At 40.6% G+C, this 26,274-nt stretch overlaps 1 protein-coding gene across 2 annotated transcripts in view; it reads right to left on the bottom strand.

The window, feature by feature from the left end:
- Nucleotides 1-15,701, bottom strand: part of TMBIM4 (transmembrane BAX inhibitor motif containing 4) — a 31,681-nt gene extending 15,980 nt beyond the window's left edge. Inside the window, exons 1-4 of one of the 2 annotated variants that reach the window (XM_033221370.1) lie at nt 15,522-15,701; nt 14,537-14,542; nt 6,857-6,991; nt 8-116 (exon numbers count right to left, since the gene is read on the bottom strand). In XM_033221370.1, coding sequence (XP_033077261.1) covers nt 8-116; nt 6,857-6,991; nt 14,537-14,542; nt 15,522-15,618 — 347 coding nt within the window. In that variant the 5' untranslated portion in view covers nt 15,619-15,701. The remainder of the gene's footprint in view (nt 1-7; nt 117-6,856; nt 6,992-14,536; nt 14,543-15,521) is intronic. The other variant, XM_033221369.1, reaches the window with a different exon arrangement.
- Nucleotides 15,702-26,274: the final 10,573 nt, after the last annotated feature.

Raw genomic sequence — 26,274 nt, 5'->3', positions numbered from 1 at the left:
ACATTACCTCTCATGTACAAATGTCCGTATAGACTCAAAGTATAAAAAAACTGTTGAAGTCACTGTAGTTAAGAGAACTTGCAGAGAAAGAATGCTGTAGACTTTTCTTAGAAAGGCTAAAAGAGAAAACAAAATACATTACTGTTTTCTTAAGCATTTATCATAGAACAGTACAATCAAATTTCCTCTTTAAAAAATTGTTTTTTACATGTATTCTTTCCTAATTTTCATCCTAATAATGTAATATATAACTAAAACTAGACAAGAATACAAAGCTTCCAAAATAATCTAAAAATTGTAAGAGATATCTAAAGCTCCCTACAAAAAGCATGAGCCTAAAAAAATTAGTGGGCCAGAATGTAAATGATTTCATCAAAATGAAAAATGTATTAAATGCCTGTTTGTACACAGCAGGATACAACATAGCAAAAGACTAAAAGCAGAACATTTTAAAAGAATGAGTATATCTTGAATCTAAAAAGGAGAAATAGAAAGCATGTAAACCTAAGTTGTTTTATGTCTTAATTTCAAAAATAGTAAAAATGTTTCCCCCAAATGAAACTTATCCTGAAAAGGCAAGTAATATATAAACTTACTTTCACTCATCTATTATTATTTCTCATTTATAGCACCCCTGCCTCTAGTTTCTATACAATAGAAAATCCTTACTTTCATAATATTTTGTTATCAATGTCCAGAAATCACCTCTAAGGCTTAATGATTAAATGCTTATTATTAAAGTCTTCTGATACACAGTGAAACAAATAATACAATGAACTTCCAAGAACTCACTACTATCTTCAGAAATAAAACATGAATAACAGTTCCCACCTTCTCTCTTCACACTTCTGGCTAACTACAAATCATCTTTCAAGATCCAGCCTTTCTCAGTTCCCCATTCTGAATTAGATGTTTCTCCTTCATGTTCCTGAGGAACCCTAAATATACCACTAATCACTTTATAATTGGTAAGTCTACTTGTCCTTCACCCCCCTTACACTGTAAAGACCGAAAGCTCCCTAATAATCGGGAACAAGCCTAATTCATTTCCTTACTCCCACCACTCAGCCTAGTGGATGGCACTGAATAAACAGTCATGAAATTTTATTTGCTTTTAAATAAATTTTTACTAAATTAATGAAGGGTGAATTTTACTAGTCAGGGAAGAGAAAAAGTATTATTCTGAAATGAAACAGAATAATGGCACCACTACTTACAGGACTATGATTAGGCAGGCAATAAAAATCATGTTGAATGACTTTTACCCAACAAAAGAAAATGTGATGTTGTCTCTTGCCTATCATGGCAATGCTCAGGGTAGATGAGCATTACATGGTGGATGTTCCTTTTGAAATACATTCCTACTAAAGACCTGGCTTTCCAAGGAAGGGTGAAGTCCTTTGATGGCATGTCAGCCAAATATCAAGTTAAAAATAAATAAATAAAAATATATCTTTCACAAGAATACGGGAATTTTCATGAATACTAAGTATTTAATCATCAAAATGCCCAAATATTAAATCTTAATTTTTCCCTCTGGCACTCTTTCCAAAATCTAGAATGAGTTTTTCCTAACGTCTTAAACAAATTTTACTGGGCATATAATTTAACCAATGATTCATAAGAACACTGAGTGTCCATTGTATTTTGGCTTAGAGATAAACAGTTCTCAACTCCACAACAGATCTACCACTTACTTTCTTAAAAAGGCCCTCATGTCTGAAAGCTTTGGGAAGTCATTTCTATCTTTTTCATAAAAGCAGGGTAAAGAATATACTACTGGCATGGACAATATTATTTGGGCTGTCTTTCTGCAAATTTAATTATTAAACCATAGGTCAAGCCATTACACTTGCAAGGGATCTTTCTGGACTATGAGAAAAAAAAAATTGTATTCTTTACACTATAGCCTCCATGTCCTGGACTCAAACCATCCTCTACCCTCAGCCTTCCAAGTAGCTGGGAATACAGGCCCACGCCACCACACCAGGATGGGGTGTGTGTGTGTGTGTGTGAGAGAGAGAGAGAGAGAGACAGGGTCTCACTCTGTAGAGAGAGAGAGAGAGAGAGACAGGGTCTCACTCTGTCGCCCAGGCTTAAGTGCAGTGGCGTGATGATTCACTGCAGCTCCAGTCTCCAGGGCTCAAGCAATTCTTCTAAACTCAGCCTGCCCAGTAGCTAGTACTACAGGCACATGCCACTACGTCCAGCTATTTTTTTTGTATTTTTTGTAGAGATGGGGTTTCACCACATTCCCAGGCTGGTCTTGAACCCCTGGGCTCAAGTGATCCACCCACTTAGGCCTCCCAAAGTGTTGGGATTATAGGCATGAGCCACCATGACTGGCCCTGGAATGTATTCTTTACTTCTCATACCCTATTATGTACCTCATGTAACTCAAAGCCAATCCATATGATATGTATTCGCAAGCAGTGAAAATCAGTGTTATTTCTTACCATTTTGTAAAACTGTTTTACAGTTCAAAACAATGTGCACATTAAGATCTAATGTTTATTTGTATATCTGTGTATGTACTCAAGTGCTTATATAATAAAAGACTAGAATAATATACATCCAGGTGTTCGTATACCCTGCGCAGTAAGGATAATTTTCATATTCAGTTCTTTACTAATCTGTGTTTTTTTAGATACCAGCCATATGTATTCCTATTGCAATTCAAAACATTTTAAAGAAACTTGTGCTAAGCCTTTAAGTTCATACTAAAAAATTATCCTTATGCAGATATTGCAGACCACCACTTTTTCTATACTCTAGTATCATAAGCCAAATCCCAGGCAAAAGCAGTATTGACACCCATTGTGAATAATATAAGTAGCAAAGGACATGCATATACAGCTTTCAGGAAAATATAAAAGATTCAACCTGAAAAGAATATTACTCAAATTTTCCAATTTTTGTTGAGTCCTGATTTCTTCCCTTCTATTTGACATTTCAAACTTAACATGGCCAAAATTGGAGCTCTTCATTTATCCAAATTTGCTGTTCACCCAGTCTTCTCATCAACAACCAGCACCAACATCCTCGAAGCCAAAAACATAGAAGTCATCTTTGATTACCCCCTCCCTGTTCCCAATCTATCAGCAACTACTGCAGTTCTACCTTTGAAAGTGCAATGTATCTGCCTCTTTTGGTCTCCTCTGTTACCTCCCTAGTCAAAGTGTGCCTAATCTCTCACGTGGACCACTGGAGGAACCTTTTAATTGGTCCCCATGCTTTCACTCTTGTCCCACCTATTTCTCCACACACTGTCAAAGTGATCTCTTTGTAAAGTAAACCATAATCATGTGACTCTCTGCTTAAATACTTAATCGTTTCACTTAAAATAAAATGCAAAAGATTTTATAGGACCTACAAGGTCCTACATGATGTAGAACCTTTCCAATCTCATCTCAGCACTCTCCCTCTTCCTCACCATGCTTTACCCACATTAGTTACCTTCCTGCTTCAGGGGCTTTGCACTTGCTGTTTCCTCTACTCGGAATGCCCTTATCCTTCTTTACATGAAGTGGTGGTTTAAGATAAGTCACAGTTCTCTGACACTCCCTTCAAGTGAGTCCTAACAAAAATAATGATGCAAAAAGTGGCAGGGTGCTACTTCTAAGACCAAGTCATAAAAGGCATTACGGCTTCCTCCTGCTCTTTCTTAGATCATTACCTCTGGGACAGTGTTTCTTAACCTTGTTTTCATTATTCCCCATGTAAGTAGCCTTCCAGGTATTTTTTCCTAATAGCCCCCTCAATAAAATTTTAATGCCACAAATTTATTATATATCTATTGTACCATCACCCTTTGGAAGGATATATGCCATTATAAAATCTTAAGTTTTTTTAGCTCTTCAGATCCCTCTAAAGAACCAACTGTCACCTAATGGGGTCAATAGCACCCCATTAAGAATCCATACTCAGGGAAGGCCAGCTATGTTGTGAGGCAACTCAGGGAGCCCTATGGAAAAACACATGTGAGAGGAAAGTAAGGTCTCCTGCCAACAGCCAGTGAGAAACCAGGGACTCCTATAAATAGCCCTGTGAGTAGCCTGTCTGGAAGCACATCCTTCATCCCCAGTCAAGCCTCCAGACGACCAGCACCAGCCAGTATCTTGACCACAACCTAGGACAAACTCTAAACTAAAACCACCCAGATTATTAACTCTCAGAAACTGAGATGATGTTTATTCTTTTAAACCACTAAGGTTTAGGGTAATTTGTGACACAAACAGAATTAATATATATCTTGGTACTTGGAAGTGGGGTGCTGCCATACCAAACACCTAAAATATGGGAGACAGCCTTTGGAATCAGGTAATAGATGGAAGCTGGCAGATCGGTGAGATGAAGGCTAAAAGAGCCTTGAAGAAACTGTTTGTAGAAAGTTAATGCGTCTGAGGCTGCTGCAGGTGACGGCTTAAAGGAAAGTGGGTAAAATTTTGTGCAAACTGGAGGAAAGAGAATGCTTATTATATACTCAGGAAAAGTTGAGCAACAGTGTTAGCTATGGTAACATCAAAAGTAGAAAATGTGCTTAATCAAGTGGGTGATCAAACTAAGGAGACTTCCAGAGTGTTGAAGGTACCTGTTGGCTTCTTGTTGCTTATACTAAAATGTGAGAGAAGAGATACACAGCTAAAGGAAGAACTGTTAAAACAAAAAGATGGGCCAGGCACGGTGGCTCACGCCTCTAATCCCAGCACTTTGGGAGGCCGAGGCAGGCACAACATGAGGTCAGGAGATCGAGACCATCCTGGCTAACACAGTGAAACCCCGTCTCTACTAAAAATACAAAAATTAGCTGAGCGTGGTGGCGGGTGCCTGTAGTCCCAGCTACTCAGGAGGCTGAGGCAGGAGAATGGCATCAACCTGGGAGGCGGAACTTGCAGTAAGCCAAGGAGATTGCACCACTGCACTCTGCACTCCAGCCTGGGCGGCAGAGCACGACTCCGTCTCAAAAAAAAGATGAAAGCCTTCTGACTCAGGGACATCAAAAAAATACATAAAGAGCATAATTGTAAAATCCTTAGTTAAGACCTCAAAAATATCCAAAACTGTGCCTCAAAAAAAAAAAAAAAATTCAGGCCGGGTGCGGTGGCTCACGCCTGTAATCCCAGCACTTTGGGAGGCCAAGGCAGGTGGGTCACAAGGTCAGGAGTACAAGACCATCCTGGTCAACATGGTGGAACCCTGTCTCTACTAAAAATACAAAAATTAGCTGGGCGTGGTGGCATGTGCCTGTAATCCCAGCTACTCGGAAGGCTGAGGCAGGAGAATCGCTTGAACCAGGGAGACGGAAGGAGTCGGAGGTTGCAGTGAGCCGAGATCACACCACTGCACTGCAGCCTGGTGACACAGCAAGACTGTCTCAAAAAAAAAAAAAAACCTTCAAACAATAGGGCTTTTGAGAAGCTTAAGGAAGTTTTCACTGAGCAGTCTCAGCCAAAGTTCATGCTAAGACATTTTTGGGTGTGGCTTTTATTATTGAATGGAATGAAACCCAGTTAAGAATCACAAGACACCTACAAAGTTTTCTGAAGAATTACACTGGCAAAAATACCACCTCATATTATCCACCGCTGGATGTTGAGTATAAAAATCTTTGAGTGGAGCTGTACTTAAGGAACTACACCTAGGGAGCTACACCTAGTGAGCTTCATCAACACCTGGGGTTGATTTAGATGATGAGATTCTGGACTTTGAGATGATGCTATACTGGGGTATTATGCAGGATCTTAATTTGCATATGGAAGACAGATAAGTAATTCGTGACCAGAGGGAAGACTGTGGTGGTTTAAAATATGGCTACAGATTATTTGGCACTAGCTTCAAAAGGTGGAACCTAAATCCCCTCCCCTTGAGAATGGACTGGACTTAGTGACTTGCTTCTGATTAATAGAATAAGGAAGATGTAATGATTTGTATGATTCCATGACTAGGTCATAAAAGTCACTGAGGCTTCCTCCTTGCTCTCCCCTGGATTGCTTGCTCTGGAGGAAGTCAGCTGCCATGTCATGAGGACACTCAAGCAGCCCTGTGGAGAGGTTCATGTGGCAAGGAACAGAGGCCTCCAGTCAATAGCCATGGGAATGAAATTTCCCAAAAGCAGATCCTCTAGCCCAGTCAAGCCTTCCTGTGACTGCAGTCCTGGCCAATCATCTTGACTGGAGCCTCATGAGAAACCCTTAGTCAGAACTACCTGGGTAAGACACTCCCAAATTCCTGACACTCAGAAATTGTGTAATAAATACTTGCTATGTTAAGCTACTAAATTTGGGGGCAATTTGTTACAAAGCAATAGATAGCTAATCTGCCTGGCTAGCTCCTTCTCATACAAGCCACCTGCCATTTCCCTTAAGAGTTCTTCCTCTGGCCATTCCTTAACTAAAATAGCTGCCACCCTAAACTCTAGTTTCTACTCACACCTGTTTCTTTCCTTCAGTGCTAGGGGATTATTTACTTACCTCTTTAGGGTCTGTCTTTCCTACTGCCTCATCCAAATGACAACTCTGGAGGTCTGAGACACTGTCTGTCTGGTCACCACTAGATCCCTAACATCTAAGACAAAGCCTAGTCAAGTTTTGTAAACAAAGGAAAATGCCCACCTTCACTCACATAGCTAAAAGAAATGGAAATTAACACATGATTACATCATTTTTACCTACCAGAAGAGTCAGCAAAGTATGGCCCATGGGCCAAAGCCAGCCCATTACCTGGTTTTGTAACTGAAGTTTTATTGGGACACAATCGCACTCACTTATGTATCCTCTACAACTGCTTTTGCACAATGGCAGAGTTGAGGAGCTGGAACAGAGATCTTATGGCCCAGAAAGCTGAATATATTTCTTATTTGGCCCTTTGTAGAAAATGCTCACCATCCCTGATCTACGAGATTGCCAGAGATGAAAAAGTCTGATAATATTCAGTGTGGGTGAGGGTGCAGAAAGTATCCTCATATATTGTTTGCTGAAGGTACACAATCTCTCTAGAGAACTGATCAATCAGATTTAAAATGCACATACTCTTTTGACTCATTTCACTTCCAAAAATTTATAGTAAAGTCATAATGGAGAAATTTACAAAGATATAGAAGGATGTTCCCTGAGGCACTATTTGAAGGAATAAAAAAAAAAGGGTAACAACCATCAAGTGGGGATGGTTACATAAATTATGGTATATACATACTATGAAACTATGAAAGACTACTGCAGAATAAACTAGCTTAACAGACTATATCATATATATATTACAATACACTAGTTATATATACTAGTTTAATCAGCACTGTAAAAGTGCTCAAGAGACTATACTCACAAATTCATTCTCACATAATTTTTTTTAAACTAAAAAGTAAACTTTAATGTTGAAAATGCAAACTTGGGGAGGGCAGAAAGATCACACACAAGGCTGTCACCTCACACTTGGGTTGCACAGCAGCCGGGCAGAGGCGCTCATCACTTCCCAGACAGGGTAACAGCCAGGCAGAGGCCGCACCTCACTTCCCAGACGGGGCAGTGGCTGGGGCAGAGGCACTCATTACTTTCCAGAAAGGGCGGTGGCCGGGCAGAGGCGCTCATCACTTCCCAGACAGGGCGGTGGCCGGGCAGAGGCACTCATCACTTCCCAGACAGGGCAGCGGCCGGGCAGAGGCGCTCATCACTTCCCAGACGGGTGGCGGCCGGGCAGAGGCGCTCATCACTTGCCAGACGGGGCGGCAGCCAAGCAGAGGCCGCACCTCACTTGCCAGACGGGGCGGTGGCTGGGGCAGAGGCGCTCCTCACTTGCCAGACGGGGCGGTGGCTGGGGCAGAGGCGCTCCTCACTTCCCAGACGGGGCGGTGGCTGGGGCAGAGGTGCTCATCACTTCCCAGACAGGGCAGTGGCCGCGCAGAGGCGCTTATCACTTCCCCGACAGGGAGGCGGCCGGGCAGAGCGGGCAGCAGCTAGGCAGAGGCGCTCCTCACATCCCAGTCAGCTGGGCGGCCGGGCGGAGGAACTCCTCACTTCCCAGACAGGGCCGTGGCCGGAAGGAGGGACTCCTCACTTCCTAGACAGGGCAGCAGCCAGGCAGATGGGCGCCTCACTTCCCGGAGTGGTCGGCGGCCAGGCAGAGGCCTCCTCACTTCCCAGAGGGGCCTTCTCACAGAATTTTTTTGTAGCTTCATGATTTGTTGTTTTCCACCAGTGAACCTTGACATTTTAGATGTATATCATTCAAAAAGTATCTTTCAGAAAAATATACACATTACAAGCAGCTAGGTTTCTGTTTGTTTGTTTTTTGTTTTTTTTGAGTCGGGGACTGTAGCCCAGGATGGAGTGCAGTGGCGCGATCTGGGCTCACTGCAACCTCCGCCTCCCGGGTTCAAGTGATTCTCCTGTCTCAGCCTTCTGAGTAGCTGGGATTACAGGCACATGCCACCGCGCCTGGCTAATTTTTTGTATTTTAGTAGAGACAGGGTTTCACTGTGTTGCGTAGGCTACTCTCGAACTCCTGAGCTCAGGCAATCTGCTAGCCTTAGCCTCCCAAAGTGCTAGAATTACAGGCGTGAGCCACTGCACCCAGCCGCTTTATTTATTTATTTATTTATTTAGGTAGAGCATTTTTAACCTTTTAAGTAGTAACGCACCAAAGGCAAATGAGAACCACTTATTTAGTACCGGTGTAGTCAGCTTAAGTTACCAACCTAGTGATAAGAACTCCTAAGTAAAATGCTCCTGCATAATTTAAATATTTGTGGTGAACAAATGCTGAGTATCTGGTATTGCAATCAGCTCTGTTATTGTGACGTGAGGGATGTAGAAGCAAATCAAGAATAAAATTATTTCTTTCCTTAAAACAGTCTATAGGCCAGGTGCATTAGCTCATGCCTGTAATCACAGCACTTTGGGAGGCCAACACTGGAGGAGTATTTAAAATGAAATAATTGCCTGACCCTTAAAACCACTTAGTATAGTTGGAAGAGCAGCAATTATGCCTCTTTTACAGATAAGGAATCTAAGAATCAGAAAGGCAAAGTAACCTGCCTCTCTACATTGCTGTCAACCAGGACTGTGTTTAATTTTCAGACCCTTAAATCCAGGGGTCTTTCTACTACACTGTACTATTCCCCAACATCACTAAAAAAAGACCATTCTTCTCACTATAACGTATGGCATGTCATTCTCACCTTTCCATGCCTCATCACAAATTCTGTCTCCCCCATCTCCACCCTGTGAATTCCCTTCACAAACAGTAGATCTCTCTCATCTGCAGTTTTGCTTTTCAAGGTTTCAGTTACCCATGGTCAACTACAGTCTGGAAATATCACCTACAATAAGATATCTTGAGAGAGAGAGAGACCACTTCATATAACTTTTATTATAGTATATTGTTATATTTGTTCTATCTCATTAATAGCTATTGTATTAACACAATATGGAATGTATCTGCCACAGATAAAGAGGGACTACTGTATGCAAACTCAGTCCTCCACTGGGATTTCACTTCCTCTTACAGCTCTCCTAGATTATTCCAGTTCACACTGTAAAAGTGATTATATATCATACCCAACTAAATCAGAGTCGAGGAGTTGAGGGAAAACTCATTCGGGGTGAATAGCACAGTTTTACCTAGCAGCTGCTGAAACAACCTGCTGTGACTAGCAAAATAGTTGTTTGCCAGTTCCCAAATGCTTCTCTAGTGCCAGTGAAGGTTCTTGCAAAGCAATACGTAACATTGTTCTTTCTAATAAAATCCCCAACCTTCTCTTTGTTCCTCAGACCACCCCGATCTGTATCTATACCCCAAGTTGCAATTTTGTTATTCCCAAACAAAATGTTTAATTTACAGCTTTGTCTCTTTATTTTATTTTGTCTTCAACAACACACTCTTGATTCCTTCCCCAAACACCCTCCAAACTTGGCACTTTAGAATTTAATTAAGCTGCTAGCATAGATCAGTTTGGCTAGTGGCCAACCTAACTAATGCCTGAAGAACAGTAACTGTGACTTTCAAAACTTTTATTTACCTCACTGTCTTTACATACATTAGAAAGGAGTTGTCCAAAAAATATTTTTATTTATTAAATGTTATGTTAATGGTTCAAATGTTTCCTTAATGGCAGTACCTTGAGTCACCAAGGCCTCTCTAATGAATGCCTTCTATTCACACACCAGATACCACCTCTAGTCATTTAATTTGCTGCAGTGGCTGCCATATTCTATCCCTGTCCTTTCCTGAAGTGACCTATTCTCTCTCTTCCTTATTTCTGGGACTAGCAGGGACTCTCTTTCTCCTTGGGGTATCTATGAGTTAGACAGTTCTCATGCATTCCTATTTCTTGCAGTACCAGTTGTTAATTACTCTAATGTATCACATTGTCACTGTTCATTTTACAGTTGGATGGTGTATTAGTCCGTTCTCATGCTGCTATAAAGAACTTCCCGAGACTGGGTAATTATAAAGGAAAGAGGTTTAATTGACTCACATTTCCACAGCAGGGGGAGGCCTCAGGAAACTTACAATCGTGGCGGAAGGGTAAGCCAACATGTCCTTCTCCTCATGGCACCAGAAAGGGGAAATGCCAAGCAAAAGGGGGAAAGGTCCCTTATAAAACCATCAGATCTTGTGAGAACTTACTTACTATCACAAGAACAGCATGAGAGTAACTGCCCTGTGCTTAAATTACCTCCCACCTGGTCCCTCCCACAACACATGCGGATGATGAGAATGACAATTCAAGGTGAGATTTGGGTAGGGACACAGAGCCAAATCCTATCAGACAGAATCTAAGAATGCCTTATTGGTTTAAGAGACATATACTTTAGAAAGCTGAGCTTCAACACAAATCCTCAAACTCTTCCAAAAAACTGAAGAGGAGGGAACCCTTCAAACTCATTTTACGGAGCCTGCATTACCCTGATACCAAAGCCAAAGACACTACAAGAAAACTACAGAGCAATGTCCCTGATGAATACTGATGCAAAAATCCTCAACAAAATACTAGCAAACAGAATTCAACAGCATATTAAAAGGATTACAGATCATGACCAATTAGGATTTATTCCTGGACTGTGAGGATGGTTCAATATATGAAAATTAATCAGTGCAATCAACACATTTACAGAATGTTGGGGGTAAAAGAAACACGATCATCTCAACTGATGCAGAAAAAGCTTTTGACAAAATTCCACAACCCTTCATGATAAAAACACTCAATAAAGTAGGAATTGAAATAAACTACCTCAACATATTAAAGGCCATTGTTCCATGGTAGCAGTTCTATGCAAATCTACCCCCAAATTCCAAGAAAGCTGAGAGGCTGGCAAATCCATTTTTTTAGAAAAAAACATTTAATAGGGACATAAGAACAGAAGCCATCTCTGTGTCTCTGTCTTGGGCAGAGTAAAGATCGTGGATCTATGGGCCATAAATCCCCCGACCTAGAGGTTTATATACCAGAGTGAAAGGGTGATTCAGAAGGGATTGTAGGACAACTGAAGGAAGATAACATCAAGGTTGTTTTGACCTAAGGTCAGGATTTATGGTAAGTACATACTCTTATACAAGGAACCACAGATAAATTGGAAATCTTAGAGGGTTTCCTGGAACTGGGGTTAGTCAGAAGTCTACAAGGCAGATTAGCAACCCAGATGGAGTTATTTTGGCCTCCAGAGCCGTATATGAAAAGCCCGGCGCTAATGTCTTACTAAGTGGTGAAAAGCTGAAAACTCTTCCTCTAAGATCAGGAATAAGACAAGGATATTTGCTTTTGCCATTTCTATTCAACATAGTACTGGAAGTCCTCGCCAGAACAATTGGGCAAGAAAAAGAAAAGACATCCATATTGGAAAGAAAGGAGTAAAATTATCTCTGTTCACAAACAACATGACCTTACATGTAGAAAACCCTAAAGATTCCATAAACTGTTAGAATAAATGACCAAGATACAAAATTAACATGCAAAATGAGTTACATTTTTATACACTAATAATGAGAAGGTTGGAAAAGATGTTAAGAAAACAATTCCATTTACAACAGCATCAAAAGGAAGAAAATGCTTAGGAATAAACTAAGAAGACATATTTGAAAACTGCAAAACACTGACGAAAGAAATTAAAGAAGACACAAATAAATGGAAATACATCCATCATTGTACATTGGAAAACTGATGTTCATACTACCCAAAGTAACCTACTTTGGGTAGATCTAATGCAATCCTTATCAAAATCCCAATGGCATCTTTCACAGAAATAGAAAGTCCATTCTAAAATTTATATGGAATGTCAAGGGACCCCAAATTGCTAAAACAATATTTAAAAAGAACAACAAAGTTGGAGATCTCACATTCCTGATTTCAAAACTTATTCTTACATAAGCCACAGTAATCAAAACAGTGTGGTAATAGCATAAAGACAGAGACATATAGACCAATGGAATACAACAGAGCTCCAATAATAAATCCTGGTATCTATGATCCTTTTTTTTTTTTTGAGACACGGTCTCACTCTGTTGTCTAGGCTGGAGTGCAGTGGCACAATCACAGCTTGCTGCAGCCTTAACCTCCTAGGCTCAGGTGATTCTCCCATCTTGGCCTCCCAAGGTGTTAGGATTACAGGTGTAAGCCACTGCACCCAACCTTGTGAATCTTCTTTAGTAGGTTATGTGTTCAAGTCTTTTGCCTGTATTTTAATCAGGCTATTTGTCTTCTTATTGTTGAGTTTTAAGAGTTATTTTGTATATATTGGGTAACAGTCCTTTATTAGATACTTCTTTTGCAAATATTTTCTCCCAGTATGTAGTCTATCTTATTCTCTTGACTTTCTTCACTTTAAAATCAGGTTGTTTTTTGTTATTGAATGGTAGGATTTCCTTATGTATTCTGGATATTGGCCCCTTATAGGATATATGATTTGCAAATATTTTCACCTATTTTATAGGCCTTTTCACTCTGTTGTGTTCTTTGATAAACAGAAGTCTTAAATTTCAAATGTACCACTCTGGTACAGAATGTTATTAGTGCAAGAGGCTTGGGGAAAAGCAGAAAGGATACATAAGAACTGTTCTTTCTGCTAAATTTTGCTATGAACCTAAAATTGCTTTAAAAAAATTAATTAGGCCAAGGACTTGAATAACATTTCTCTAAGGAAAATGCATAAATGCCCCACAAGCATATTTTTAAAATGTGCAACATCATTAAATCATTATTGCAAATCAAAACCAAAGGGACATATCACCTCACACTCATCTGATGGCTACTTTCATTTTAAAAAAGAAAGAAAAGAACAGAATGTGTTGGCAAAGATGTAGAATAAGGTGAACCGTTGTGCACTGTTGCTGAGAATGTAAAATGATGTAAGCCCCATCAAAAACAGTATGGCACTTCTTTAAATAATTAAAAATAGAACTACCACACAATCTGGCTATTCCACTTCTGGGTATATATTCAAAAGAATTAAAGCAGGGTCTTGAAGAGGTATGTGCACACCTATATTCATGACAACACTATTCAAAATAGTCAAGAGGTAGAAGTCAAGAGGTAGAAGCAACACAAATATCCATCAATGGATGAATAAACAAACTTTGGTATATACATACAAAGTATTTTTATTGTCTTAAAAAGGAAATTCTGCAGCCAGGTGCAGTGGCTTATGCCTGTAATCCCAGCACTTTGCGAGGCTGAGGTGGGAGGATCGCTTGAGTCCAGGAGTTCAATATTGGCCGGGGCAACATGGAGAAACCCGCCTCTACCAAAAATACAAAACAATTAGCCAGGCATGGTGACCTGCGTTTGTAATGCCAACTACTTGGGAGGTTGAGGTGGGAGGATCACCTGAGCCCAGAAGGTAGAGGCTGCAGTGAGCAGTGATCTTGCCACTGCACTCCAGCCTGGGTGGCAAAGTGAGACCCTGTCTCAAAAAAAAAGGAAATTCTAACATATGCCACAACATGGATGTATTTGAAGACATTATGATAACTGAAATAAGCCAATCACAAAAAAACAAATACTGATCGTATCAGAGAAGCCAAATTTACAAAGAGAGAAAGTGAAATGGTGGTTCCAGGGACTGGGGGAAGGAAGGAATGGAGAGTTAATAGGTACAGAGTTTCAGTTTTGCAAGATTAAAAAGTTCTGGATATTCGATGGTGTGTAAGTTTAGTCTAAAGTTATCCCTTTAGATATTTTAAGTTCGGCCTAGGGGTTCTCGGTATATAGTGAACTATAACCTAACTGAATGTGTAAACAAGCTGTAACCTACGCTTGAACCGATCACTGAGTTTCAGCCAACCAAAGACGGCCAAGTGTTCAAACCATGTTCAAATAGGGCAAAAGCCAGGCTGTAACCAATCAACTGTTTCTGTACCTCACTTCCATTTTCTGTACATCACTTTACTTTCTCTCTCCATAAATTTTCTCCCACCAAGGGGCAGCACTCGTCACTCTGAACCTATTCTGGTTCCGGGACCTGCCCAATTCACAAATCATTCTCTGCTTAAACTGTTAGATTTAATGTGTCTAAAGCTTTTAACAGTGCACAACCATGTGAATAACTTAACACTACTGAACTGTACACTTAAAAATAGTTAAGATGGTAAATTTTATGTTACCTGTATTTTACAATTTTTTTTTTAAAAAAGCTGAATTAACTTGCCAAAATAATTTCAAAATTCAATTCCAAAATTATAAATGCTAGGCACCAAGATTCTTGGTGCATCAGAACTATCTTCATCCTTCCTTTTCCAGAACAAGTTCTAGGCACCAAGATTCTTAGCACATCAGAACTATCTTCATCTTTCCTTTTCCAGAACAAGTTCCAGCTGCCTAGACAGGCTGAAAGTCTGGGGCAGTTTTGGTGATCAAATGGCCAAACTAGAGGAGACAATGGCTTCCACGTAGATGAAGCTAAGGATTTTAAATTCAAAAATTGCTGCCTATTGGCTACTACGTAATAACTTAAAACATTCATACTGACTTAGGAAGCTTTTGTGTTCAGCAACTTCCTCAATAATACTCAGAAAGACCTGTTGCATTCTGGGCCCTGCGGACAGGAAATAGTGCCGTCAGGGAGCTTACAGCCTAGCACAGGACGGTAAATATAAACATGTAACGCGGCACCCCACAGAACAAAAGCATTAGGTCGCTGATTCCACTCCTGTGTACGTCACAGTGATCAACTGATTCATTTCCACCACGTTTCTTTTCATTTCAAGATGCCAAATTAAGGCTGCGGCGGTTTCCATCCGTCCCTTCCTACACCGCGGCGCCCGCTGGGGATCCGAGGCGCATAGAGGGGAGACGCAAGTCTTCTGGGCCTGGGCCCTCCTACACCCGCTAGGAGGGGAGGGAGCGCCTCTCCCGACTCCCGGAGGAGGGCGCCAGTTCTCCGATCCCCGGAGAAAGAGGGCAGGGAGCTCAGCCCTCTTTCTCCTGTGAGTCCCGGGAGATGGCCGCTGTCCCTCTGAAGCCGGAAGTCGGCATCTAAAGGCCGACCATTGCGGACGAGCGGCTGGGAGGCACTGGAGAGGGGACAACGTACCCATTCGGATGTGCACGCTGGCGGAGGCCACGCTGCTGCCATAGTTGAAGTCGTCCTCGATCGAGGAGCAAGGGTACCGGGAGTCGGGGTCAGCCATGACGGCAACACCACCCCTACCCGCCCTGGCCGAGCAACCGCAACCGCCTCCTATCCACTTCCGCGAAGAAGAGCCCAGCCCCAACAAGTCGAGCGGCGTCGGCGGGCGAACCACGAGCGAGTCGATTTTCTCGCCTCAAAAATTCCAGCTGGGCGGAGAAAGCAGGAATGGCTCCGAGTTAGGATGGAGGAGAAAATGGTTTACATTCCTGGCGTCATCTGAAGTGAAACTTTTCTCAGATTGTTCTTAACAAACTTTTTAAGTCCTCTCACCTGGAGAGTCGCTAGTGATAGAACCCATGTCCCAGTCACCCATCCACTCAACAAATACACGTCTCATTCATCCACTCTTTCAATAATTACACCGAGGATGCGTTTTTACTATTATTTAAAAATAATAATAATATATATATTTATTGGGCACTTTCTATAAACTAGGCTTTCTGAATGAAGTAATATTTAATCCTGAAAGGCAAGTAGGGGCCAACCAGAGAAAGAGCAGTAATGTAGGCTGGTCCTCAAGTGACCAACCTCTGCAAAGAGGGAGATGGTGAAGCTCAGCTGGTGTAGGGGACAGGTGGCAAAGAATGAGGCTGGAGAGATAGAGATAAGCAAAGGCCAGATCATCCTATGCCAGAAGTAGAATACATTGAAGAGGGCCGTGACCAAAGGCAGAGAAAAGGGTATAAAGTTTTATTACTCTTGAGAGATGATGGTGGCAAACACAATGGATTAGAGTGAGTATTCATGATATTGTTGTCATTCCAATATAAAGAGGTGTAGACATACCCAGAGTAGTGTCATCCTAGGGTCCCTTGGAATTGTTTTGGTAAGTTTACTTTGAGCTACCCACATTGCCCAGTCCTCACCTTAACCACAACACCCGAACACTTAGCAAGTGGAATTCAGAACAGTTGTGGAACAGTCTATTCTGAAACTAAATCCTTAAACTTGACGTGCTCAGAAGCCTTTGCCAAAATAACTAACCTCACTTCCATAATGACAAGAAAAACAAAACAAAAATAAAACTTTATCTTTTATGATCTTACATTTTACAAGCACATCATTTTAATTTGTTTTTGTTGGTTTGTTTTGAGATAGAGTCTCAGTCTGTCACCCAGGCTGGAGTGCAGTGGCGCTATCTAGGCTCACAGTAGCCTGAACCTCCTGAGGTCAGGTGACCACACCTGGATAATTTTTTGTATTTTTTTGTAGTGATGGAATTTCACCATGTTGCCCATACTGGTCTCGAACTTGCGCTCAAGTGATCCCCCCACCTCGGCCTCCCAAAGTGCTGAGATTATAGGTATGAGCACTGTGTCCAGCCCCTCATTTTAGTTTGTTGAATGGATAGGTGAGTGGGATATGGCCTCTATCACGTTAGTCACTCTCCAGGTCAGTGGACTTAAAACGCTTGTTGAGAAAAATCTGAGATAAGTTTCACTTCGGATGAGACTGGGAATGTAATCCGTTTTCTCTCCCATCCTAACCTGAAGCCATCCCCTCTTTCTCTGCCCTGCCATAATAATGGAAGTTTTTTATAGAGGACAAACTGGAGCTACGTTGGGAACCCACCTTTGTATTGACTAAAAACAGCATCAGCAAAGTTTGATCCTCTACCTCTTACCAATTACAAAAAAATAAATTTCAGATAGATTATGGATCTAAATGTGAAAGGCAAAACAATAAAACTTAAAGAAAATGGTACAGGAGAATATGATTTGGAGGAAGGCAAAGGTTTCTGAAACCAGACACAAAATAGCACTTAACTTCAAAGGAAAAGATTGACAAATTAAATTATATTAAAATTAGGAATATCTAGTAATCAAAATATACCATAAGAGAGTGAAAAGGAAGCCATAGAGTAGTGGAAGATATCTGCTATACATATAACCTACATAAGGCTTCTTTTCAGAATATAAAAACAATTGTTATAAATCCAGACCAAAAAAAGACAGTCAATAGAAAAATAGACAAAAGATTGGAACAGGAACCTAACACACACACACACACGCACACACACACATAGCCAAGTGGCTAATAGATGAAAAATTGATCAGAGAAATGTAAATAAATGCCAAAATGAGACATCTCTAAGCACCCACCAAACGATTAAAATTAAGAGGTTGATAATATCAAGTGTTGGCAAGACTGGATTATCTAGAACTCAAATAAGAGCTGACTTAAAAGGTGTGCAACCTATGCTATTGCAGAGAGCCCTGGACTCAGAAGGACCCTGCACTTGGTTTAATGCTCAGCTGTCACCATTTTGAAATACTTAATAATTTTGCCTTTGAACATGTATTTTGTAAGTGAAGTCTGAAAGTACAATGGAATATGAACATGAATAGAAGAGGTATGCACAATGTGGATGTCCGCTGTTTCCTGCCAATCATTTGCATTTAATCATTTAGCATGCCCCATGAGCACAGAATTCTGTTAGACCTGCAATGCATGGGAGTTAAGCTACACTCAAAGCTAGTAAAAGATAAGCATGTCACACCTGCAACTTAGTAAAGGGAAGAAAAGAGAAGGCACTGACAGCCCCAACAGGCCTAGCTTTCCTTACCGACGAGAACTTACTTTGAATGCAGAAAGAAGGCAACGATGTTTTTTGTTGGTTTTTGAGACAGAGTCTCGTTCTGTTGCCCAGGCTGGAGTCAGATCTCAGCTCTCTGCAAGCTCTGCCTCCCGGGTTTACGCCATTCTCCTGCCTCAGCCTCCTGAGTAGCTGGGACTACAGGTGCACTGCCACCTCGCCGGGCTAGTTTTTTGTATTTTTAGTAGAGACGGGATTTCACCGCGTTAGCCAGGATGGTCTCAATCTCCTGGCCTCGTGATCCACCCGTCTCGGCCTCCCAAAGTGCTGGGATTACAGGCTTGAGCCACCGCGCCCGGCCAGCAATGACGTTTTAAGAAACATGAATGACCAAGGAATCTTTTTTTTTTTTTTTAAATAGAGTCTTGTTCTGTCACCCAAGTTGGAGGGCAGTGCTGCAATCATAGCTCACTGCAGCCTCAAACTCCTGGGCTCAACGGCTCCCCCCATCTTAGCCTTCTTAGTAGCTAAGACTACAGATGCATGCCACCATGCCCAATTCTTTTTTTTTTTTTTTTTTCGAAACAGAGTTTCCCTCTTGTTGCCCAGATTGGAGTGAAATGGCGCAGGTGTCAGCTCACTACAACCTCTGCCTCCCGGGTTCAAGTGATTCTCCTGCCTCTGCCTCTGGAGTAGCTGGGATTACAGGCATCAACCACTACGCCCAGCTAACTTTTTAGTGTTTTTTGTAGAGACGGGGTTTCACCATGTTGGCCAGGCTGGTCTCAAGTTCCTGACCACAGGTGATCCGCCCACCTCGGCCTCCCAAGTGCTGAGATTATAGATGTGAGCTACCGTGCCCGGCCCTAATTTTTTAAATTTTTTGAGACAGTGTCTTGCTGTGTTTCCCAGGCTGGTCTTGAGCTCCTGGCCTCAAGTAATCCTCCAGCTTTGGCCTCCCAAAGCGCTAGGATTACAGGCTGTCACATTCTTTTTTTATTTTTTGAGACAGAATCTCACTCTGTTGCCAGGCTGGAGTGCAGTGGTGCAATCTCAGCTCATTGCAACCTCTCCCTCCTGGGTTCAAGCGATTCCCCTGCCTCAGCCTCCCGAATAGCTGGGACTACAGGTACCCGCTACCATGCCCAGCTAATTTTTTTGTATTTTAGTAGATACGGGGTTTCACCATATCGACCAGGATGGTCTCGATCTCCTGACCTCATTATCCGCCCGCCTCGGCTCCCAAAGTGCTGGGATTACAGGCGTTAGCCACCGTGCCCGGCCCACATCACTTTTTACTTGTGTGCTTTCCCTGTAAATGTCAACCGCTTACACTCAAAATTAAGACACAGAAGGAAAAGGAAAAATATGGCAATCATAGTTCCTTTTCTTTTCAGGCTATCCTTTGCAATAAGCTGAAGTTAGAGAGTGTTGCTATAGTTTGCATGTATCAAGAAGTGAAATAAAAATAATTGCTTTAGTTTTGTGTGACTTTTCCACAGTTCTTATAAGAATGAAATAAATAAGTACAAGCCATGAAATACAAATTGTGTCATTTTGGTGATTCCACATAAGCATTAACCCCCCTTTTAAATTTGTATTTAAAACTAGCATTGAAAAATATAAAGATCAATGGCAAAATGTGTGCTAATAATTTTAAATGATTTTTTATTTACTACATTAAATAGCAAGTAAAAGGCATCATGGCAAGTGAAGAGACTGCAAAAGAAATGAAAAAGCTTTATATGTAAGTATCTTTAATAGGGCTTTTTCCTGCTTTTTAAACAAGAGGTCCAACATTTTTACTTCTTGCTGAGCCCCACAAATTATGCAGATAAAGCAATTCCTTTGGAAAATTGGCAGTATCTACCAAAGTTGAACATACACTGCAAGTTCTATGACTTGGCAGTTCTACTCCTAAATAAAGTATATGTTCAACAGAAATGCATGCACGTGTTTACAAAAGACATAACCAAGAATATGCATAGCCAAGTTATTCTTAATAGCCAAAAACTAGAAACAACTCAAATTGTCCACTATTGGGAAAAATGAATAAATTATAGTATATTCATATAATCACATACTTTATATAATTAAAATGAACAAATTGACATGTTCATGGGATGTAGCTTACAAACATAGTGCTAAGCAAAAGAAATCAAATGTAAAGAATGTGTAGAATAACATAAAGAATAATGTAAAGCTGAAAAGCAAACAAAAGTAATCTATGGTCTTACACATCAGGAAATTGTTTATCTTTGGGGAGGAGGAAGGGATAATCATAGTGAGGAGGTACTTAGAAGGAATTCCGGGATTCCAGTAATGTTCTGTTTCCTGGCTGATTACATATGTTCACTTCTTGATAATGAGGCAAGCTATTTATACTTAGGATTTGTATGTATTTTATACTTAAATTTGTATATTATACTTAAATTTTAAAAATTGTCATAGAAAAGTGAAAAATGATTTGCTCCCTCTCAGTTTAGATAAGAAAGCTATCTTATGACAATAAAGCATTTACTTATAGACATGAAATCCAATAACTCGGTAATCTAATGCTTCTCTATTTATTTTAAAGCTACAATTTTAAATTGAAATTGAATATTCAATTTCAATTTAAAGCTTTGTAAATAAAATCACTAATCTAAAGGAAACTTTATTGATTTTTAAAGACCTATCTGCATGCTTCCTCTTCCCTCTAACTATCTCTTCATCATTCTCACCTCCTTTTCACCTGTGTTTGCTCTACAACCCCCCGCCGCCAAGCTAAAACATCTTCTGGATTATTCTCAAACTACAATTCTGTCCTTATTTCTGGATTGCCTAGAAAACACAAAACATTTTTGTTTTTGGCTTTTGGATAATAACCTACATTCAACATTAAAGGTCGTGGAGATATAAGTTGCAATTATCTTTAAAATTGTTTTATCTTTTAAATTTTATTTACAACTCAACATTAGTGGCCAGAATAGTGGAGATTTATAAGGCTCATAGGTTACTTAAAAAGAGCAAGGGCTTTTACAACCAAATAAACTAGAATCTGAATCTTAGCTCACTCACCCATTTTCGGGCATCTAAGTAATATCTCCAGGCCTAGGTTTTCTCTACTGTAAACTTAAAATTGGAATACCTAAACTGCAGGGTTGTTGGAATATTAAATGAGTCAGTATGTAAAGCACATACTGATAGTAAGTGCTCAATAAAGTTTACTTTTCTCTTTCACTGAACCTTAAAGGATAGGCAAGATTTGACAGCTATTAAGGAATGAGGAATGATTTAGTTTTGCGTGACTTTTCCCTTTTTCTTTTCTTTTTCTTTTTTTTCTTTCTTTCTTTTTTTTTTTTTTTTGAGATAGGATCTGTCTATATTGCCCAGGCTGGTCTCAAACTCCTGGGCTCAAGCAATCCTCCTGTCTCAGCCTCCCAGAGTGTGCTGGGATTACAGGCATAAGCCACCATGCCCAGCCTCCCACAGTGCTTATAAGAATGAAATAAATATGTTCCTCCCTTAGAAGAAGGGAGGAAAATAACAGAATGGGAATGGCCAGAGGTAGGAATGAACACAACCACCTTGACCTGGACTTTAGAGAGCCTTCAATGATAGGACTCGATTATGTAACGGAGAGCCACCAAAGATTTTTTTGAGGAAGTAATATGTTGAAAACTCTGTTTAATGTAGACGAATTTGAAGATAAAATGAATTGGGAGAAAGCTGGGCTAGTGAGATAGCATTATTTTGTGGTTAGGTAGGCCTCAGTTTTCTTATCTGTAAAATGCAGATAGTATTGATACCTACTTGCAGCTGGTGTGTGTGTGGTGTGTGGGTGTCATAATAAAAAATCCATCTGGCCGTTGTTCTGGCACAAAGACCAAATACGTTTCCTGGCACAGAACTTCAAAAACCTTTGGAATTTCTAGAGCCACAAGAATGTCTTCTATTATTCATAATGAGCCCCTTTCATATTTGAATCTATGCTAACTCAGGAGGTGACCCATGGTGGGCCCTTACATAGTTTCAAGGAAGGGGATGGCCATATCAGAAAGACCAAGCACATGACCAGGGGATTGGAGTAACAGCCACCCCATCCTGGAGATTGAGTTTAATCACAATGGTCAACAATTTATTCAATCATGCTTATGTAATGAAACCCCAGATAAAAACTGAAATGATGAGGCTCTGGGAGCTTCGTGGTTGTTGAACACATTGATATTCTGGGAGGGTGGAGCATCTGGAGAGGGAATGGAAGCTGTGTCCTGGGTGCCCTTTCAGACCTTGCCGCCCTATCTATCTCTTTATCTTGCTGTTCGTTGGTGTCCTTTATAATAAAATGCTAATAATAAGCATAGCACTTTCTGGAATCCCGTGAGTTGTTCTGGTGAGTTATCCAATTTGGAGGGAATCATGGGGACTCTCAAATTTGTAATAGCTAGGCAGAGATGCAGATAGCTTGGAGGTACCTGAGTCTGGCAGCTGGCATCTGAAGTGGGGGCTGTTTCATGGGACTGAGACCTTGTGGGGTCTGCATTAGCTCTGGGTAGTTAGTGTTAGAAATTATGGACCTTGTCCTTAACTTGTGGAATCTGTACTAAGTCAGTAGTTAGTGTTAGAATTGGGATGAATTGCAGGACACCCAGTTGGTGTTGGAGAATTGTTGTCGGAACATAGCATGTAAAGTAATAACACTGTGCCTAGCAAATGGTGAGTGTTCACTAAATGGTAGTTGTAATTATTATTGTCTGAAGGCAAGGTCATCACTTCTTTCATTGATTAGACATTTATTGGGAAGTTACTCTCTGCCAAGCAGCATGCCAGGTACACAAAGATGACTGACTCCTCTGCTACACACCAATCCTTCACAAGCCCACGGGAAAACAATACCCAAAAATGAGTTCCGATGGAAAGGAGTACTGAATGTTATGAAACCTAGAAAGAAATGGTTAACTCTGGGGAGATTATAAATGGTTTCATGGAGATTATAAAGTGTTTCCGTTTCCTAGGGTTGCTGTAACCAGTTACCACAAAGAGTGACTTGAAACAACAGAAGTTTCTTTTTTTTTTTTTTTTTTTTTTTTTTTGAGGCGGAGTCTCGCTCTGTCTCCCGGACTGGAGTGCAGTGGCCGGATCTCAGCTCACTGCAAGCTCCGCCTCCCGGGTTTACGCCATTCTCCTGCCTCAGCCTCCCGAGTAGCTGGGACTACAGGCGCCCGCCACCTCGCCCAGCTAGTTTTTGTATTTTTAGTAGAGAAGGGGTTTCACTGTGTTAGCCAGGATGGTCTCGATCTCCTGACCTCGTGATCCACCCGTCTTGGCCTCCCAAAGTGCTGGGATTACAGGCTTGAGCCACCGCGCCCGGCCAACAGAAGTTTCTTCTCTCACAGTTCTGGAAGCCAGAGTTTGAAATCAAGATGTCTGTGTATGGTTTGTTCCTTCTAAAGGCTCTGAGGAAGAATCCATTCCATGCCTCTCCCAGCTTCTGGTGGTTGCCAGCAATCTTTGGAGTTCCTTTGCTGTGACTGCATCATTGCCATCTCTGCCTCAGTTGTTATATGGCCTTTTCCTCCTCTGTGTCTCCAACTCCAAATTTCTCTCTTCTTATAAAGTCACTAGTCATTGAATTAGGGGCTACCATAATCCAATATGAGCTTGTCTTAACTTGATTGCATTTGCAACATCCCTATTTCCAATTAAGATCACATTCAGAGGTAGTCAGGGTTAGGACTTAAAGATACATTTTGGAGGTACACAATTCAACCTGCAACACAGAAATGGTGACTTTTCAATTGAGTATTAAAGAATAAGTAGGGGTTCACCAAGTAAGAGATATTGCAAAATCTCAAACATGAAGTAATAGACAAATTGGAAAAGACCCAGACACATATCAGAAATACTATAGAAGAACAAGATTTGGTGACTTATTAGATATAGGTACCTAGCACAAGGTGCCCAGTAAATCCTTCTGAATATAGTGTAAATCAGTCAGTCAAAATTACTCAGAGTTACCTTGGCACATGTGATCAGAAATAAGGAAGTTTATTTTCTAGGAAATAATCAGTTTGGGACATGCTGATTTGATGGAAGCAAGAAATCCAAATGGAATTGTTCAATAAATACAGGAGGTGAGACGACAATCTTCAGGGCAGGTTAGGGCTGATGACACAAATATCAAAGTAGTCGACTTACAGATTGATAGATGAAGAATGAGATTATATGAAACCTCTAAGACCCAGAATAAGAGGATCAATGAATTCAGCCTATGGGTACATTATACAGGTCAGAAGAAGAGCTAGTTAAGGAAACAGAAGAAACAGTGTGTAGGAAAAAAAAATTATTGAGTGTAATCACGGAGGACAAAAAAGGCAAAAATTCAAGAAAGATGGTATGAAATGAGAGGGTAAATGCTATGGAATTGTCAGAATGAATCTTGAGGGCATTTGATCTGAACAATTACTAAGATTTTTAAACCTAAATATGCCAAGTATTTGCACATACAGACCTTTGTCACTGTCTTCTTTATAAAGGCACCAGATTACATCCAAGCTTTACTCTGCTATAAAATTTCAGAACAGTGTAATAAATTCTGTACAAGAAGAACAAGAGGAACCATAACTGCTGTGAAAGACCAGAAGATGTGGATAATGAATGACCAAGTGTTGTTAGGATGTATACTCTGAAACTTGATGATGTAACATTATTTCTTGAAATTACGTACAGTTTGTTACAAACTGAATGTTTCTGACACCCTGCAAGCCCTATCACCTGACCCAAATTCTTATGTGGAAGCCCAAACCCCTGGAGTGGCTGTGTTTGGAGATGGGACACCTATGGAAGTAATTAAGGTTAAATAAGGTCATAAAGGTAGGGCCCTGATCCTATAGGATTAGTGTCTTTATATGAAATGTCTTCATAAGAAGAGACATCAGAGTTAGTTCACACTTGCCACATGCATGCATCAAGGAAAGACCTTGTGAGGGTGTAGCAAGAAGGGGGCCATCTACAAGCCAGAAGGAGAGCCCTCCCTAGAAATTGGACCCTGCCAACACCTTGATTTTAGACTTTCAGTCTCCAGAACTGTGAGAAAATAAATTTGTATTTTTTAGGCGATGCAGTCTGTGGGATTTTGTTATGGCTGTTCGTGGGATTTTGTTATGGCAGCCTCAGACTAAGAATAGGGTTTATTTGGCAGATTTATTCAGTGACAAGGAAAAGAAAGTCAAATACTGTTTCTTTTTTGTTGTCGTTGTTGCTGTTGTTTGTTTGTTTGTTTTTGTTTTTGTTTTTTCAGAGGTAGTCTGGCTCTGTTGCCCAGGCTGGAGTGCAGTGGCACGAACTTGGCTCACTGCAACCTCCACCTCCCGGGTTCAAGCGATTCTCCTGTCTCAGCCTCCCAAGTAGCTGGGATTACAGGTGCACGCCATCATGCCTGGCCAATTTTTGTATTTTTAGTAGAGACAGGGTTTCACCATATTGGTCAGGCTGGTCTCAAACTCCTGACCTCAGGTGATCCACCTGCCTCAACCTCCCAAAGTGCTGGGATTACAGATGTGAGCCACCATGCCTGGACAGAAAGTTGGATCCTTCAGAGGAAAAATACACAAGATTTATGTTCATTATATGCCAAAGAAATTTTGGATATCTTAAATAATATTTTTATTGTGTAAACATTTTTGTAAGTATTTTTCCAATAAATATTGCACCCAGAGTTCTTATGGCCAGCAGCAGTTGTGTCATTTGTAAACTGTAGGAGTTGGACAAGGACCTCTAAGTCTTTTTCCAGTCTCAAACTGTAAGCAATCTGAGTAAATATTTTAATGAAAGAGAGAATGTTTAGCCATAATCTCAGATTTTTTTCCCCCACATGTCTGGGTTTCTTCTAGGGGTAAATAAATGTTTGCTTCAAAAACAAAACTTTAGCTAATATTGAAATTATCATAAAAAGCCCTTGGCTGAAAGTTATTCAAACATAAAAATCAGACTTTTAAAGTCAGTGGTGACTAAGCAAAAGTTATCACAGCAACATACCTAAACTGAAAAATGCCATGAAAATGGTTTAGAAAGAAAACAATCAAATGGGATTAATCACAAAGTGTTGGAAGAAATTATTTTTTATAGTTGAGGATT

Source organism: Trachypithecus francoisi, unplaced genomic scaffold (assembly GCF_009764315.1).
Source record: "Trachypithecus francoisi isolate TF-2019V2 unplaced genomic scaffold, Tfra_2.0 Lachesis_group11, whole genome shotgun sequence".
NCBI classification, from domain to species: Eukaryota; Metazoa; Chordata; class Mammalia; order Primates; family Cercopithecidae; genus Trachypithecus; species Trachypithecus francoisi.
The sequence above is the reverse complement of the archived record's forward strand: the minus strand, read 5'-3'. Positions and strand labels throughout refer to the sequence as shown.